Source organism: Misgurnus anguillicaudatus, chromosome 19 (assembly GCF_027580225.2).
Source record: "Misgurnus anguillicaudatus chromosome 19, ASM2758022v2, whole genome shotgun sequence".
Classification (NCBI taxonomy): Eukaryota; Metazoa; Chordata; class Actinopteri; order Cypriniformes; family Cobitidae; genus Misgurnus; species Misgurnus anguillicaudatus.
The window spans coordinates 25636728-25650000 of NC_073355.2; the positions used below are offsets into that span (position 1 = coordinate 25636728).

The 13273-nt window shown below is 37.0% G+C and overlaps 3 protein-coding genes across 9 annotated transcripts in view; 1 reads left to right on the forward strand and 2 right to left on the reverse strand.

Moving 5' to 3' along the window:
• Window positions 1–2877: 2877 nt before the first annotated feature.
• On the forward strand, window positions 2878–6933 carry rcn3 (reticulocalbin 3, EF-hand calcium binding domain). 3 transcript variants are annotated; one of them, XM_073857252.1, is made up of 8 exons: window positions 2878–3024; window positions 3445–3666; window positions 3755–3940; window positions 4037–4217; window positions 4303–4363; window positions 4456–4547; window positions 4622–4729; window positions 6611–6933. In XM_073857252.1, exons 1-8 carry the CDS (start codon window positions 3002–3004, stop codon window positions 6710–6712), a joined length of 975 nt encoding a protein of 324 aa, XP_073713353.1. In that variant the 5' UTR covers window positions 2878–3001; the 3' UTR covers window positions 6713–6933. The 3 variants fall into 3 exon arrangements, with proteins under 3 accessions (XP_073713353.1, XP_073713354.1, XP_073713352.1); XM_073857253.1 differs by lacking the exon at window positions 6611–6933 and adding an exon at window positions 4882–5593 and having other exon boundaries at window positions 3755–3975; window positions 4051–4217; XM_073857251.1 differs by lacking the exon at window positions 6611–6933 and adding an exon at window positions 4882–5593.
• On the reverse strand, window positions 6784–10186 carry nosip (nitric oxide synthase interacting protein). Of its 3 annotated transcripts, none has more exons than XM_055193854.2 (10): window positions 10063–10186; window positions 9750–9846; window positions 9537–9642; window positions 9327–9408; window positions 9118–9253; window positions 8874–9013; window positions 8419–8535; window positions 8164–8234; window positions 7155–7263; window positions 6784–7077 (listed from the first exon to the last, which is right to left on the reverse strand). In XM_055193854.2, the coding sequence occupies exons 2-10, from the start codon at window positions 9817–9819 to the stop codon at window positions 7006–7008; spliced, it is 903 nt and encodes a 300-aa protein (XP_055049829.1). In that variant the 5' UTR covers window positions 9820–9846; window positions 10063–10186; the 3' UTR covers window positions 6784–7005. The 3 variants fall into 3 exon arrangements, with proteins under 3 accessions (XP_055049829.1, XP_073713356.1, XP_073713355.1); XM_073857255.1 differs by having other exon boundaries at window positions 9750–9825; window positions 10062–10132; XM_073857254.1 differs by lacking the exon at window positions 10063–10186 and having other exon boundaries at window positions 9750–10054.
• A 1286-nt stretch (window positions 10187–11472) lies between these two features.
• The window catches only part of LOC129436046 (uncharacterized), a 4421-nt gene continuing 2620 nt past the window's right edge, over window positions 11473–13273 (reverse strand). For 2 of the 3 annotated variants that reach the window (XM_055193855.2, XM_073857258.1), the window contains 5 exons: window positions 12573–12637; window positions 12272–12340; window positions 12028–12079; window positions 11908–11944; window positions 11473–11831 (listed from right to left, as the gene is read on the reverse strand). In XM_055193855.2, coding sequence (XP_055049830.2) covers window positions 11783–11831; window positions 11908–11944; window positions 12028–12079; window positions 12272–12340; window positions 12573–12637 — 272 coding nt within the window. In that variant the 3' untranslated portion in view covers window positions 11473–11782. The remainder of the gene's footprint in view (window positions 11832–11907; window positions 11945–12027; window positions 12080–12271; window positions 12341–12572; window positions 12638–13273) is intronic. The other variant, XM_073857257.1, reaches the window with a different exon arrangement.

Below are 13273 nucleotides of genomic sequence, written 5' to 3' on the forward strand. Positions count from 1 at the left end.
GAAGGGGGACACGGAGGGCACGAGAACGCGAGACAGAGGAGGCAGAGGAGAAGGAGGGTGCCAACTTTATTTATTTCCGGTTGACAAAACCCTCCGCTCTCTTCCTCTCTCAACCGACCCCCCCCCTCCTCCCCCCCATACCTACATCTCTTAGTTTGTCACTTGTTCAGGAGATTTATAGAAAAAGACAATGACACAAAAAGTAGCGAATTTAAACAGAAACCCACATTTAAAAATCAAAAGCATCTCTTTTTCTAAATAAAAAGTGGGATTATTTTTACAAAAGATAAAGTTAATCAGTGCGGAAACTAATTAAATGTTGTTAATATTTTGTGTCAGTGTGTTGCACACACAACGTGACGTTGAGTGTGTGTTTGTTATGTGTGCTGGTGTGTGAGTATATGCTCCTTCAGGGCACATTTTTCACTGTCTTGTTAGTTCATCCCTGTCACCCTCTCTCTCTCTGCTGGGGGGGAGGGGGATGAGAGGTCACCATAGCAACAATGCCGGGACAAATTAACATCAAGTGCTTTAAAAAAAATCTGTGAACATGTATGAGAGTGCATGTATGTGTGGTTAAGGTGTAAGCGTTGTTCTTGATATCCCGATTGCTGCGGCAGGGGCCTTGATGTTAATGCATCAATTACAAATAATTCATCAGGCCCACAACCTCTCCATCACTCTGCGTCATGCGCTTCGGTGTCTTCTTCCTTATTTTGTCGTCTCGGCCTTCCCGTTTCCTTTCCCGTCTCTCTCTTTCTGTCTCTCTGTGTGTTGTTGTGTGCCCCCAGGCTATAGAGTGCCACGTCCTCCCTCTCCCCTCCTCTCTTTCTGGCCCTGTCACCTTCAATTGCTCTATGGTACTAGACACACAGCCACAGGCAAAGAGAGAGAAGAGAGGGGACACACGCATACACAAAAAGAGGGGTGAGGACCGAGGCAGGAAGCAATGTGTATGTTTGGCGAGAGACAAAAGGGGTAAAGATAAAGGGCAGGTGTGAAAAGTTGTAGTGCTGAAAAATGTGAGAGAGGAAAGGAGCACAAGATACAACCAAATGAGGAATCAAAGAGGAGAGAAAGTAAAGGATGTTTAGACAGACACGGCCAGTGACAATGGTCCGTGCATCCATATGCGCAAATATTTCAATCTCTCATATTCAAGTTAATAAGTTGGTAAAGCATAGTTATGGCAATATTAGTGTTATAATCTTTTTAAAAGTATTGATGTATATAAAAAAGGATAAAATGTAACTCTATTACAAAAAGCTTCTCCTTTCTATCTCCTTTCTGCATGTATTGTTTCTAAAATTTGTAAAAACTTGGTTACTGTATTGCACTTCTCATGGTACATTCCTAGAAAAAAGGCACAAAAGCTGTCACCCTTTAAATAAAGAACACATTTGTACCCAAGAGTGCAAAATTAGTACCTCATAGGTACATACACTCACCTAAAGGATTATTAGGAACACCTGTTCAATTTCTCATTAATGCAATGGTGTAATGGTGTGGGGGATGTTTTCTTGGCACACTTTAGGCCCCTTAGTACCAATTGGGCATCGTTTAAATGCCACGGCCTACCTGAGCATTGTTTCTGACCATGTCCATCCCTTTATGACCACCATGTACCCATCCTCTGTCTACTTCCTGCAGGATAATGCACCATGTCACAAAGCTCGAATCATTTTAATTTGGTTTCTTGAACATTACAATGAGTTCACTGTACTAAAATGGCCCCCAGTCACCAGATCTCAACCCAATAGAGCATCTTTAGGATTTGGTGGAATGGGAGCTTCGTGCCCTGGATGTGCATCCCACAAATCTCCATCAACAGCAAGATGTTATCCTATCAATATGGACCAACATTTCTAAAGAATGCTTTCAGCACCTTGTTAAATCAATGCCACGTAGAATTAAGGTAGACCAGAAAGGGGGTCAAACACAGTGTTAGTATGGTGTTCCTAATAATCCTTTAGGTGAGTGTATCTGTACCTAAATGGTAGGCTACATGTTAAGAGCTTTTTTTAGGGGACTGTCTCAGTGACAGCCTTTGAACCTTATTTCTGAGAATGTATTTCCTCTCTATGATGAATTGCTTTATTGTTTACCTCACTGTTGTAATTCATGTTGGATAAAGCATCTGCTAAATGTCTAAATGTAAATGTTTAATATGTTTCTCATATAAAGTGGACTTAATCTGTCCACTAAGATTTTTTTCTGAAAGTGTCTACTTTGTAATAAAAAAGGTGTGTTAAAGCTTCCCTTAGGATCTGTGCTGGGTAAAAAGAAATAGTTAAAAAAAATTCAATGGTGAATAGCTACTACAATAAGCCTGGGGGCTTATGGGGATAGACATTGTCTCAGTTATGAAAAGGTGATGTTCTCGAATTTCTCTATCTCAAATTGCTCAAGTATCCTGGCTGGGTCACATTAACCCATGCTAACTTTGACATTGGAAAGGATTTGTTTATTTTTTGTAGATTAAGTGATCCAGAGGACATTTACTAAACCATGTCATACACATTATAAAAACCTAATTTGGTTTACCTTAACATATTAATTATACAACTGGAAAGTTTATATAAAAATAACTCCTGAGGACCAAATGTATTGCTTGCCTGCAAGATAATATTATGCAAAATATGAAATATATATGTTATATACGCTAGTTAGGATACATTAGGATGCATACATTCCTTAATGAAGTGAGTTTATCAATCCAGACGTTTCTATCATACATGAGTTGTCCTAAACTTTTCTAGTTTGCCAGGGCGCGCCTGACTATCTTCGTGCGCGTTCGCGTGTCAACGTGGCGCTTCATAGCCAATAGAACTTAGAATTTTGCATGGTACCGCCCACTATTCTCTTCGGATTGGCTTCATTTCATGCCAGTTAAACATTTTTGTGTCCACGTAACGCTGTTTGCTCCGCCTACTTTTACGTGCACTTTAAAGAGGTACCGTGCCAACGCGTACTCATCAACTTGAGATAAACGGGTGTATTCATGCAGAAATCTTTGCAGAATCGGTAAGACATTTTTTTAATATAAATGTAGAAAATTTACTGCCTATGCGTTGTTGTCTATACACTTTAAACTGTGGCTTTGTTTGGGAATGTTTTTCAATAGTAAGTTAAATCAGTGCAATGCAAACATTTGATAATTTCACACGCCACCGTTGTATGATTAGTCTTTAACATAAAATACCTTCTTTTATTTAAAGGCTTAAAATACAATATCATTTCGCATTATTACTATAGTTTTATTCATTTAAATTTGACCATTGAGGATAATTTAAATGTACTCAATGCAACTAGTTTTGAGTTCATGTCTAAGTGTGCTACATCCTTTTTCTACTATGCATACTTTTTACTATATCAGTGTTATGCATTAAGAATACATTTTATTAAACACATCTCTCCTCTCTGTCTCCCTCAAACACACATCAGGGAAAATATGCAGCTGCTCTTTTTGGGAACACTTGCCCTGCTTGTTGGGGTCACAGTAACAGTGCCTGCACAGGAGAAGCGTGTACACCGTCAGTCTGACCTCAGTGACCACGCTCACGATGATTCTCATGGATTCCAGTATGACCACGAGGCCTTTCTGGGCAAAGAGGAAGCCAAGACCTTTGACCAGCTGAGCCCTGAGGAAAGCAAAGAGAGACTGGGGTAAAAAATAAAAATGTTTAGATAAATACAAGGAAAACCGATATCTGTCTATCAATCTTCATGCTTTCCCTGATATATTTCCATGCAGAAAGATTGTGGATCGTATCGATACAGATAAAGATGGTTTCGTCAGCCATGCGGAGCTCCACCACTGGATTAAACACAGGCAGAGGAGATACATCGAGGAGAACGTGGACAAGCACTGGAAAGACTACGACCAGAACAAGGATGGGAAGATTGCATGGACAGAGTATAAGAACACCACTTATGGATTTTACATGGGTAAGCGAATCAAACATTTGAATATGGGTGAGGAACATAATTGTGCTATGTTTAATGGGAGATGATTGTAACCATAAATGTTATTGTATTACATGGATGAAGAGTTTGATGATGTTGAGGATAAGATGAGTTACAAATCCATGCTCACTAGAGATGAGAGGAGGTTTAAATCTGCAGACCGGGATGGGGATGGCATCGCTACCAGAGAAGAGTTCACTGCATTCCTTCATCCAGAGGAGTTTGACTACATGAAAGACGTTGTCATACAGGTAAGGTGATGGTTAAAATGAGTAATTAAACATAAAAAGAATTGACATGACTGAAGACATGATGCCCTTTTCTACATTTTTACAGGAAACAATTGAGGACATTGACAAGAATGGTGACAAGAAAATTAATCTACAGGAATACATTGGTAAGTATTTGCACAATATCAACACACATTCGGATACTCTGCGTTAAAACAATGAAAAAAAAAGTTGACAATTATGTTAATTTTGCCCCCAGGGGATATGTATACACCTGAGGATGGGGAGAATGAACCAGAATGGGTTGCAACAGAAAAGAAACATTTTACAGAGTTCAGAGATACAAACAAAGTATGTAATCGAAATGGCTGTAAAAGAAATTCAGCTTGATCAATCTATTTCATTATGTTTATGGTTTTTGCTAGGATGGTTTTCTTGATGCCAATGAAGTAGCTCAGTGGATCCTGCCAGGAGAGGTGGACCACGCAGACAATGAGGCCAAACATCTCATTCACGAAACTGATAAAGATAACGTAAGTGAGACTCGCTGGGGCTATGCTTGGGGGTCAGATTCAAAAACTAATTGATTCTAATTAATTTTTCTTTTTGTCTGTCTGCTACATTTTAATTCACTACCACTAAATCAATATGGACTTGCATCTACCTCATGTAATTGACTAACCAGGATGACAAAATCACCAAGAAGGAGATTCTGGCAAACTGGAACATGTTTGTTGGGAGCCAAGCGACTAATTACGGAGAAGATCTCACCAAAAGACACGATGAGCTTTAATAATGTCACACATGGGTCTTGGTGAGGGAAATCAGAGGCGGTATATTTTTTGTATGAGACAGGGCAAGGAATTTCAAAAAGTTGTATTATCATGTTGGGTTGAAACATTTCTAGGAGTGAAGTCAGGGGTTAGGCTTCTTGGTTATAAGAACTGAATCAATGGAGAAAAGAAACTTCATTAACTAAAGGTCAAGGCAGATAGTTTAATTTATTGTCAAACATTTCATCCATTCAAGATTTTTGGGGCAACCAAATCTGATGAAAATATACTTTACACACACAATATAATGAACACATACAATATAAAGAAGACACACTCCATTTCACTTATGTTATACAAAGCTGTAGAGCTCTAGGATGCTCAGGAATTCAGCACTGAATAGTGGGCCAGTTGCAGATAAACTCCTGTAACAGGCCTGGTTTGACTGTTACAAACATTTTATTACATTAGTGATCTGTGATTTCACATTTTACATGAAACAATCCATGTAGTATAAGGAGTAAGCTGTATAGGTAGGAGGAGACAAAAGTGATTGACACTTTATTGCTGAAACATTTTTCTCTCTGTGAATTCTAAATAAAGCCATGTTGGTTTTTTGGTTAATTCGGAGTGGGATTTTATTTTAATACTCTTGCACATAATTGACTAATGAAGCTGTTAAAGGAGCATTTCACCCATAGAAACATTAATCTTTATTGAAAGTGCATCATATTTGTAGTAATTTGGTGCCTATTTGACAGAGAAAAGGGGTGTTTGTAGTCTCACCCCCTCAACAAAGATATAGGACTTCCTGCTTTCAATAATTCAAAATGATGATTTTTACATCATTGAAAGAAGGAAGTGCAACACTGAAATCTGTATTTCTCCTGTCTCAGCGGCAACTGAGGAAATTATGCATGACCATTCAAAAACATGACTGGGGTTCTAACTATACAAAATGGGTGAAGTGCCCCTTTTACATAAGATGGAATCAAAAAAGTAATTCAAGTAATTTTAACAGCAAAATTGAACTATGGTCAATTTTAAGGTGAAGTGGGCAATATTTGATGGGCAAATGCCTATAAACAACTCATTCATATGTTGATTCTCCTAAAGCAGTGGTTGTCAAACACCCCAGCCCCCATAGGGGGGATCCCTTTGCAACCCTCTCCCCAAAGAAAATTCATGACATAAAACAATCTCAAACTAAGACATTTAATTAAACAAAACATTAAATAATAAATGTAACACTGATGGTTGGTAGCTATATTTTTCTGATGTTTTATTACACAAAATGTATAAGTTTTCGTAAAACTGTGGACCCCTGGCACCATCTTGACCCCCCTCCCAGTTTGAGAACCACTGCCCTAAAGAGTCCAAATATTGTGGAACTATCAAATCGGTAGTACAGTACTCATTTTTTTTTTAAAAGTGACGTAATTGTCAGCGTGATTGAAGGTTCAACATAGCAACATTGGCTCAACCAATGGAGTTCAGGCTGGGATTTATTTGAAAACTAGTAGTACAGAAATTTTAAACTTCATCTTTTACACACACAAGTACTTAATCTTGACCATCTCATACAAATCTACATCAGCTGTTACCCTTTTTATTTGTCTGTATTCTTGCTATCATTTTCAGGATGGACGTCTATCTCTTAGTGAGATCATGGATAGAATTGATTTCATTAAAGTCAGCACCATAACTGACTTTGGGACCCTGGTCAATCATGATGAACTTTAACCACATAACCAACAGAAACTGCCTCACTTTCTCGAAAACTATTAAAAAAGACAGTATTAACTTCTTATAAGTGTGTAAAATAAACCATTTATTAAAGAAAACGACTACAATATCTGTTCTATAATAATGTCACGATTAAATGTAAACAATATTTTTAGGGAAAATGTAAAAACAACTGCATGTTGTTTTTCAAATTACCCCTCACTAAACAAATGACAAAACTTGCAAAAAGCCCAGGCAATTAATAACAATATTTACATGGTCTAAGTAACGCGCACCTCCGACTCTTTCGCTTACGCTTGCATGACGGGTCTGGCCTCTTTAGCTTTGAGGTCCACTCCTGATCCAGCAAAACCGGTCCCACCCTGCCAAAACAGATTTTCACGTTTAACCCCTTTAACATTAATATATAGCAACACTTTACTTTCACTCTATTACTCACCCTCTGCAAAGGTATGATGTCCTTTTCCTTCAGTTTATCTCCAGTCACTGGATCAACCATGTCTTTCCGGATAAGCTTCTCTACACACTCCATGGTGACAACCACTCCACTTGGGGAAAGACAGTAAAAAGAGAGACAAATCTAAAAGTGAGAGGAAGGACTAAGCATATAAAATTATTTTTAGCAAGCTATATTAAAGAACACCTATTGGCGCTATTTCATTACACAGTACCCCACGGTTTGGGTCAGATTGGGTCAGCTTACATTTGGGAGCTTTTTCACTGGGTGCAGTACGTGGTACCCGATACTTTTTTTTAGTTCCGCCTCAGTCGGGGTTCCAAGCGACGCGAGCTGATACCAAAACGTGACGCAAAAACACTGTAGAGCACTGATTGGTCTAAGAGAATTGTCACTACCAGCATCATTGCTATAATGTAAAAGATTAGCTTTACCTTCATGCTAGCTTGCGCCATCTCGAGTAAACCTGTTGTCATCTGTGCTTTGCTGTAAGTCCCCAAACTCCCTTTTAGTAATGAAAAACATCCACAGGTTGTGAATCAGGAACACAGTTCCGCATACATGCTTAAATGCCACTTAAATGAGGCTCAGTGGAGCGCGTCGACCGACACCACGCGATGTGCAAACATCTATTTGTGGTGGTCAATTTTAATTTTGTGGCGGACTGAGAAATAAATGACTGTATGGGAATGTACAACGACGCTCTCACATGATGTCAAAGCAGTAGGCAGCAAATTTTGATAATGACCGTCGTGTCCACATCAACAGGCCGAAGAAGTAAACTGTTGCCTACAATCTGTGTGTTTGTTGTAGTCCAAGAAAGGAGATTTAAGTTGGAGACGAAATCCTTGCGGTATCGTTTACTTTGGGATCTGTACCTTTGCATATCGTTAACATGTAATAACACACACTTACACACCAAAAGAAATCGTGAATCGAAAAATAGGTGCTCTTTAATTAGATTTGAAAATAATGTAAAAGTCAAACTCACGAGTGTCTGAGAACTGCACACGGCACAAAGTTACCAAGTGTATCTTTGGTCACGGCGCACACATATCTGTCCTGAGGAGGGCATAACATTTTAAAAATTGAAAAACATATCAAATAATCAAAACAACATATTTTAATGCATTGCTTTTCATTTGATCACCGCATGAGGCACACCAATTTCAAATGTATAGATTTATTTTATGTATCTATTTTGATCTATTAAGAGAAATGGGAGTGGGTTTGGTCACCAACTTACTTGGCGTGTAAGGAGGGCCACTCTGTCCAGACTTGGGTCCAGGGGAGTAAAGTGCACAGGAATCAAATCACTCATCTTTAACGGACGTCCCGACATGGGGCACAACACTGTCTTTGACTAAGAGAGAAGAAGAGATGTACAATCAAATCAGTCCCAAAAAGGGGATCATCAAGGGTACGCCTTAAACTTTGCTCTGACAGATATTAATCTCCATAGAACAATACTGGGGAATAAACTTAGAAAGAGGGTGACAGGGCACCCTTTTGACCCTCTTTAGGTTTGACATTAAAAGTTACCCATGCAGTACACTTTACAGGACTAAAAACAAACATTTGACAAACTTATCAAGGGCATTATGACCGAACAAAAACACACTTGGCAGTGGTAGTAACATGCAACCTGATTGTAGCATGAGCTTAGTGAATTGTGTAATGCTCTTCAGGATTATGACTCACAGGTTTTTTAAGTAAGGTGGGTTTGGCCTCTGGTGTAAGGCTGGGGATCCAGAAGCTGGGCAGGACTTGAGCAGAACTGGACTCCCCTGCTGAAGAGTCACTGGAGGAGCTGACTGGCTTTTCATCATCATTAGATTTACCTACAGAGACATCAAATAATACAGCATGTTTATGCTGTGTTTTTAACCAATATGTATGTGTGATTTAAGCAGAAAAGATTATTTTGGTCAAAATGTATTCATACCCGAGGTAAAGGGGTTGATTGGCTTGGACACAATGTTGCCCTCACGCTGTTTGAACTTCTCCGCTCTCTCTCTCTCCTCCGACTTGGACTCCAGCTGCCCCTCGCTCTTCAAAGCCTGTTTCTGCTTCTCATATGCCTATGTTTATTAATATATGGGTGTTAGACGGAGACTCGTGAGAGTACCACATTCAAATTTAGAGTAAAACAACCTTCATCTTCTTAGCAATCTCTGTCTTGTGGTGAAGGATGTATTGCAGAATGGCTTCTTTTTCATAAAGGTACCCATCTTCACTGCCATGTATAAAAAAAAACACAGAGCACATCAACACTTTGCTGGCCAATGTAACTATCTAGTTCTAGTACATTTACCTGTAACGTTACATCACACAACATGTAAAGGAAATAACTGAGACTCATACGTTACGACAGGGTCCCTGCATGGCTGTAAGGAGAGACAACAGCAGTCAAAATCTTTAATGGCGTCTTTTCCCAATCGCACACTTTGTGTCCCATAACCCGACGAGGCTGAAAAAGTAAACAGATGAGCATAATCGCAATACTGCAATATTACATATGTACTGCATTGATAATAGTTTTTGTGTGTAAAACAACCGCACAAACATTTTTATTACCGGTATCTTTCTTCTTCTCGTGATAAGTGTAAACAGCCCCAGCTGTGCAGTTCTTTCCATGTCGAGTCATGTTTGTCTTTTGCAAAAACCAAATGAACTATTATTTAAGAGATAAACAGATTTTTGTTACACTCTGGCAACGTTACAGATGAGCGATGATTACTTAACAAGCTATTAATGGCCATTCGATACCAGGAAATCCATATAAAACTACAAGCTACAAGCCAACAAGGACATAATGACCACAACCAGTAAGTATTAGTATAAAAAATACGTTAAATAAAACACCACACGCGCAGAACTTGATGTTTACCTCTTGTAAATGGAAACCGAATCAAATATGTCTGCGGTTCCACTTCCTGGTTCATCAGAAATTTCAAAATAAAAGCTTTTAAGGCGGTGGTTGGTAATGAGTGTGTAATATCATCGTGTCACGTACATTGCAGTTTTGAGTTTTGAATGATACCAGAGTTGAATTCGTTGTAAACATGATGTTGATATTAGGTAAATTTTCAAATGTAATTCCATCAAAATAAAACCTTATTTTCTGTGTTTAACGATTTTCTTGGTAGCCTTTTCATCTTTAAATTATATGAAAAGCAAACAGACTCGTATTTCCTGTACCGACAAGAGACGTTTTTTGTTTTTATATGCTATAAAAAAAATATTTAAAAAAATTAAAAAATATATTTATTTATTTATTTTTTTACAGCATATAAAAACCAAAAACGTCTGAATTTTCAGAGACTATTATTTTTCTCTCAGGTTTTTATTCTAAGGACATTAATCTTGATAACACAATTTTTCTGATTTCTCTTCTAGGAAAATGTCATATTCAAAAAGCCAGATCTATTCATTCTAAACCTAATTTTTGAATGTTTGCCACAGACATTAAATCCCTTTTCAAAACTTTTGATATACTTAATTCTTTTGTAAAGTATATTTGATTGTATTGTATGTTTTGTAAATTGTGATGTCCGTCTAACCCCTGTTATCTGTTCATTGTTGTCTTAAAATTGTTAAAGGAAAAAAAGGAAAAAAGTACACATTTAAATACATTTAAAAAAGGACAAGAGACGTTGGTATATTTAAGATTAATGACCCCTGTTTGTTCCCCTTTTATTTCCTTTATTTACCTATAATTTTTTCCCAATATGTGTGCGCCTTGCTACTGTTTTACTTTGTAACAATTATGTATGTCGAATGTACATTTTGTTTATACTCAACACAAAACGTACTTTGCTGTTTTGCGTTATACCATACTGTTTTATTTATGCATTATCCAAAGAGACTTTTCAAGGTTTAATCTGTATGTGATCTTTGGAAATAAACACATAAATACAGGTCACTTATTATTTCTACTTCTATTTTCATAGCTTATAAACCACTATCAAATAATAATATAAATAACAATAATATTAATTAAAATGATTAAAAAAACATGTAAAACATTTATAGTCAATTCAACTTTTTTATTTAATTAAAAAAATAAAAACAGCGCACTATTTTTCAGCTTTAGACATATGCTCTTTAGACTAAGTACATTTATATTTATTGCTAGGCTTATGTCTAATAGCTATTATCACTACAATGTTAATAATGTATATCAAAATAAATTCTCTTTGTTTTTTTTTGTTTTATAAATCATAATCTTTCCAGGAGTAGGCCTAGGTATGTTTTTGGTGGTATTTTGATACACAATGGAGACATAAATAGACATAAATAAAACGTCCCATAATTTTATTTCACTCAGCAACGTCAAAACAACAGTTAGGTATGAATTTACAATTCATAGTTTATGTTAACCTGTTCAAAAAGAAAACAATGTTACGTAATTTAAATTTATTTCAAAGTTATTACAGTGTTTGTTATTATATTTTAACCAAACCGTAGCGTGTAATATCATCAGAAGAAAAAGAGAGTAATAACTTAACGACAATAAACATATCGCTACAATGTAAATCCTAAAGTTTGTTAAACGCAACGCCCAGTTGCTCGTTTCTCTTTTGGCCACATGGTGGCGACAAGTGGGCTTATTTGTCGTCGTCGTCGTCGTCATCGTCAAAGACGTCTGCGACAGTCCTAAAAAAAGAAGAGGAGCATTTTAATATAATTGAACACTTTTTTAAAAAACAATTTACAGGGTAATTTATCTTACTTATAGATGGATCCAGACACCGAGTCGACGAAACCACCTTTGATGAAAAGATATGATGATTTTATAAGGTAATTGGACTTTTAAATGATCTAAAATTGTTCTTGTTCTGTAAACTCTTACCTGGCTGGCAGACGGTATTACAAACAGGACAGATGTAGCATTTTCCACAATCCTAAAAGACAGAGAACATCTCAAAACATTGATTTCATTTTAATTAACATCAATGCCCCCTATTGTCCACGATATTTGAAGCCCCCTCAACTTTAGGACACTGTTTCCATATGGGTCAAAGTAACTGATGAACATTACATCATTACATTATAATTATCATATAAATATTAAGTGTTTCTTGTGGGTTTCTTACATCGCAGTAGTCGCAGTATTCTGAGGCATCTCCCTTTTTACATGGGCACTTATCGCAGCTGTCACAATGCTAAAAGAGAAAAGACTAAATCAGTAGGGGTACAATCAAATTGTTACAATCAAAGCTGCGGTGAAATGGGCCAAATCTACATTTTTGTCATAATGATTTGTAAAAGCCACAATTAAAAGTGGTTTTTAACTGGTTATTAAAAGTAAGACTTAGTTATTGGCAAAATAAAGATTGTAGACATAACCAACCACATCTCAAAGTACACATGATTAAGCTAATAGATGGATCCTACCTCACAGTGGGCACAGAGTGAGCAAACAGATCCAGCATGATAATCTTCATCGTCATCATCATCATCTGAAAGAAATGTCAGCTGTTGTTTGTTTGCCGGTTATATATGTACATGTGAAGAATGTCATGAGTACTGTGATGATGAGGAGTAAAATGAGAATGAATGAACGCACACACACACACACACACACACACACACAACTCACCACACATTCTTCTCTAGCAAACTGTGTGCACACACAACATTTATAAGTAGATACTACCATCTAAAAGGTCAAGATCAAATAAAAGTGCAGAAATTGTCGCTACCATGTATTCAATTCTGGCATTATCACACAAATTTTTATCCTTAAAATGCATTTGAATATAATTATAATACAATGCATAGACCACAGTTCTCTACAAATGTTTTGTAGATACGTTTATGGAATACACATTCTCATTTACATGCACAGTATCATATCAATTTCTGATGAGGTAAGACCGTCAAATATTAAAAACATATTACAACACACATTAAAAACTGTGTGTTCATTTAAAGCTAAAATAACAAAGGTATCAAAAATTACACGGTTCAACACAGGATCATTTGATTTATTCGTTTCAGAGTGGGGGTTAAGAGATGTGATGCTTTGTACAAAACACCATTGTGCTGCTTAGCATGATGAGACAGCAGATTACACTAGACAGAGAATGAATAAA

Excerpts from the sequence above, each read along its gene's own strand:
- rcn3 (XM_073857253.1), top strand. The coding sequence starts at position 3,002 with ATGCAGAAATCTTTGCAGAATCG. Across the intron at positions 3,025-3,444 it reads CAGAAATCTTTGCAGAATCG|GGAAAATATGCAGCTGCTCT; the intron begins GTAAGACATTTT and ends AACACACATCAG. Across the intron at positions 3,667-3,754 it reads GAAAGCAAAGAGAGACTGGG|AAAGATTGTGGATCGTATCG; the intron begins GTAAAAAATAAA and ends ATTTCCATGCAG.
- nosip (XM_055193854.2), bottom strand. The coding sequence starts at position 9,819 with ATGACTCGACATGGAAAGAACTGCACAGCTGGGGCTGTTTACACTTAT. Across the intron at positions 9,409-9,536 it reads TGCAGGGACCCTGTCGTAAC|TGAAGATGGGTACCTTTATG; the intron begins GTATGAGTCTCA and ends TATACATGGCAG. Across the intron at positions 7,078-7,154 it reads ACATCATACCTTTGCAGAGG|GGTGGGACCGGTTTTGCTGG; the intron begins GTGAGTAATAGA and ends CTGTTTTGGCAG.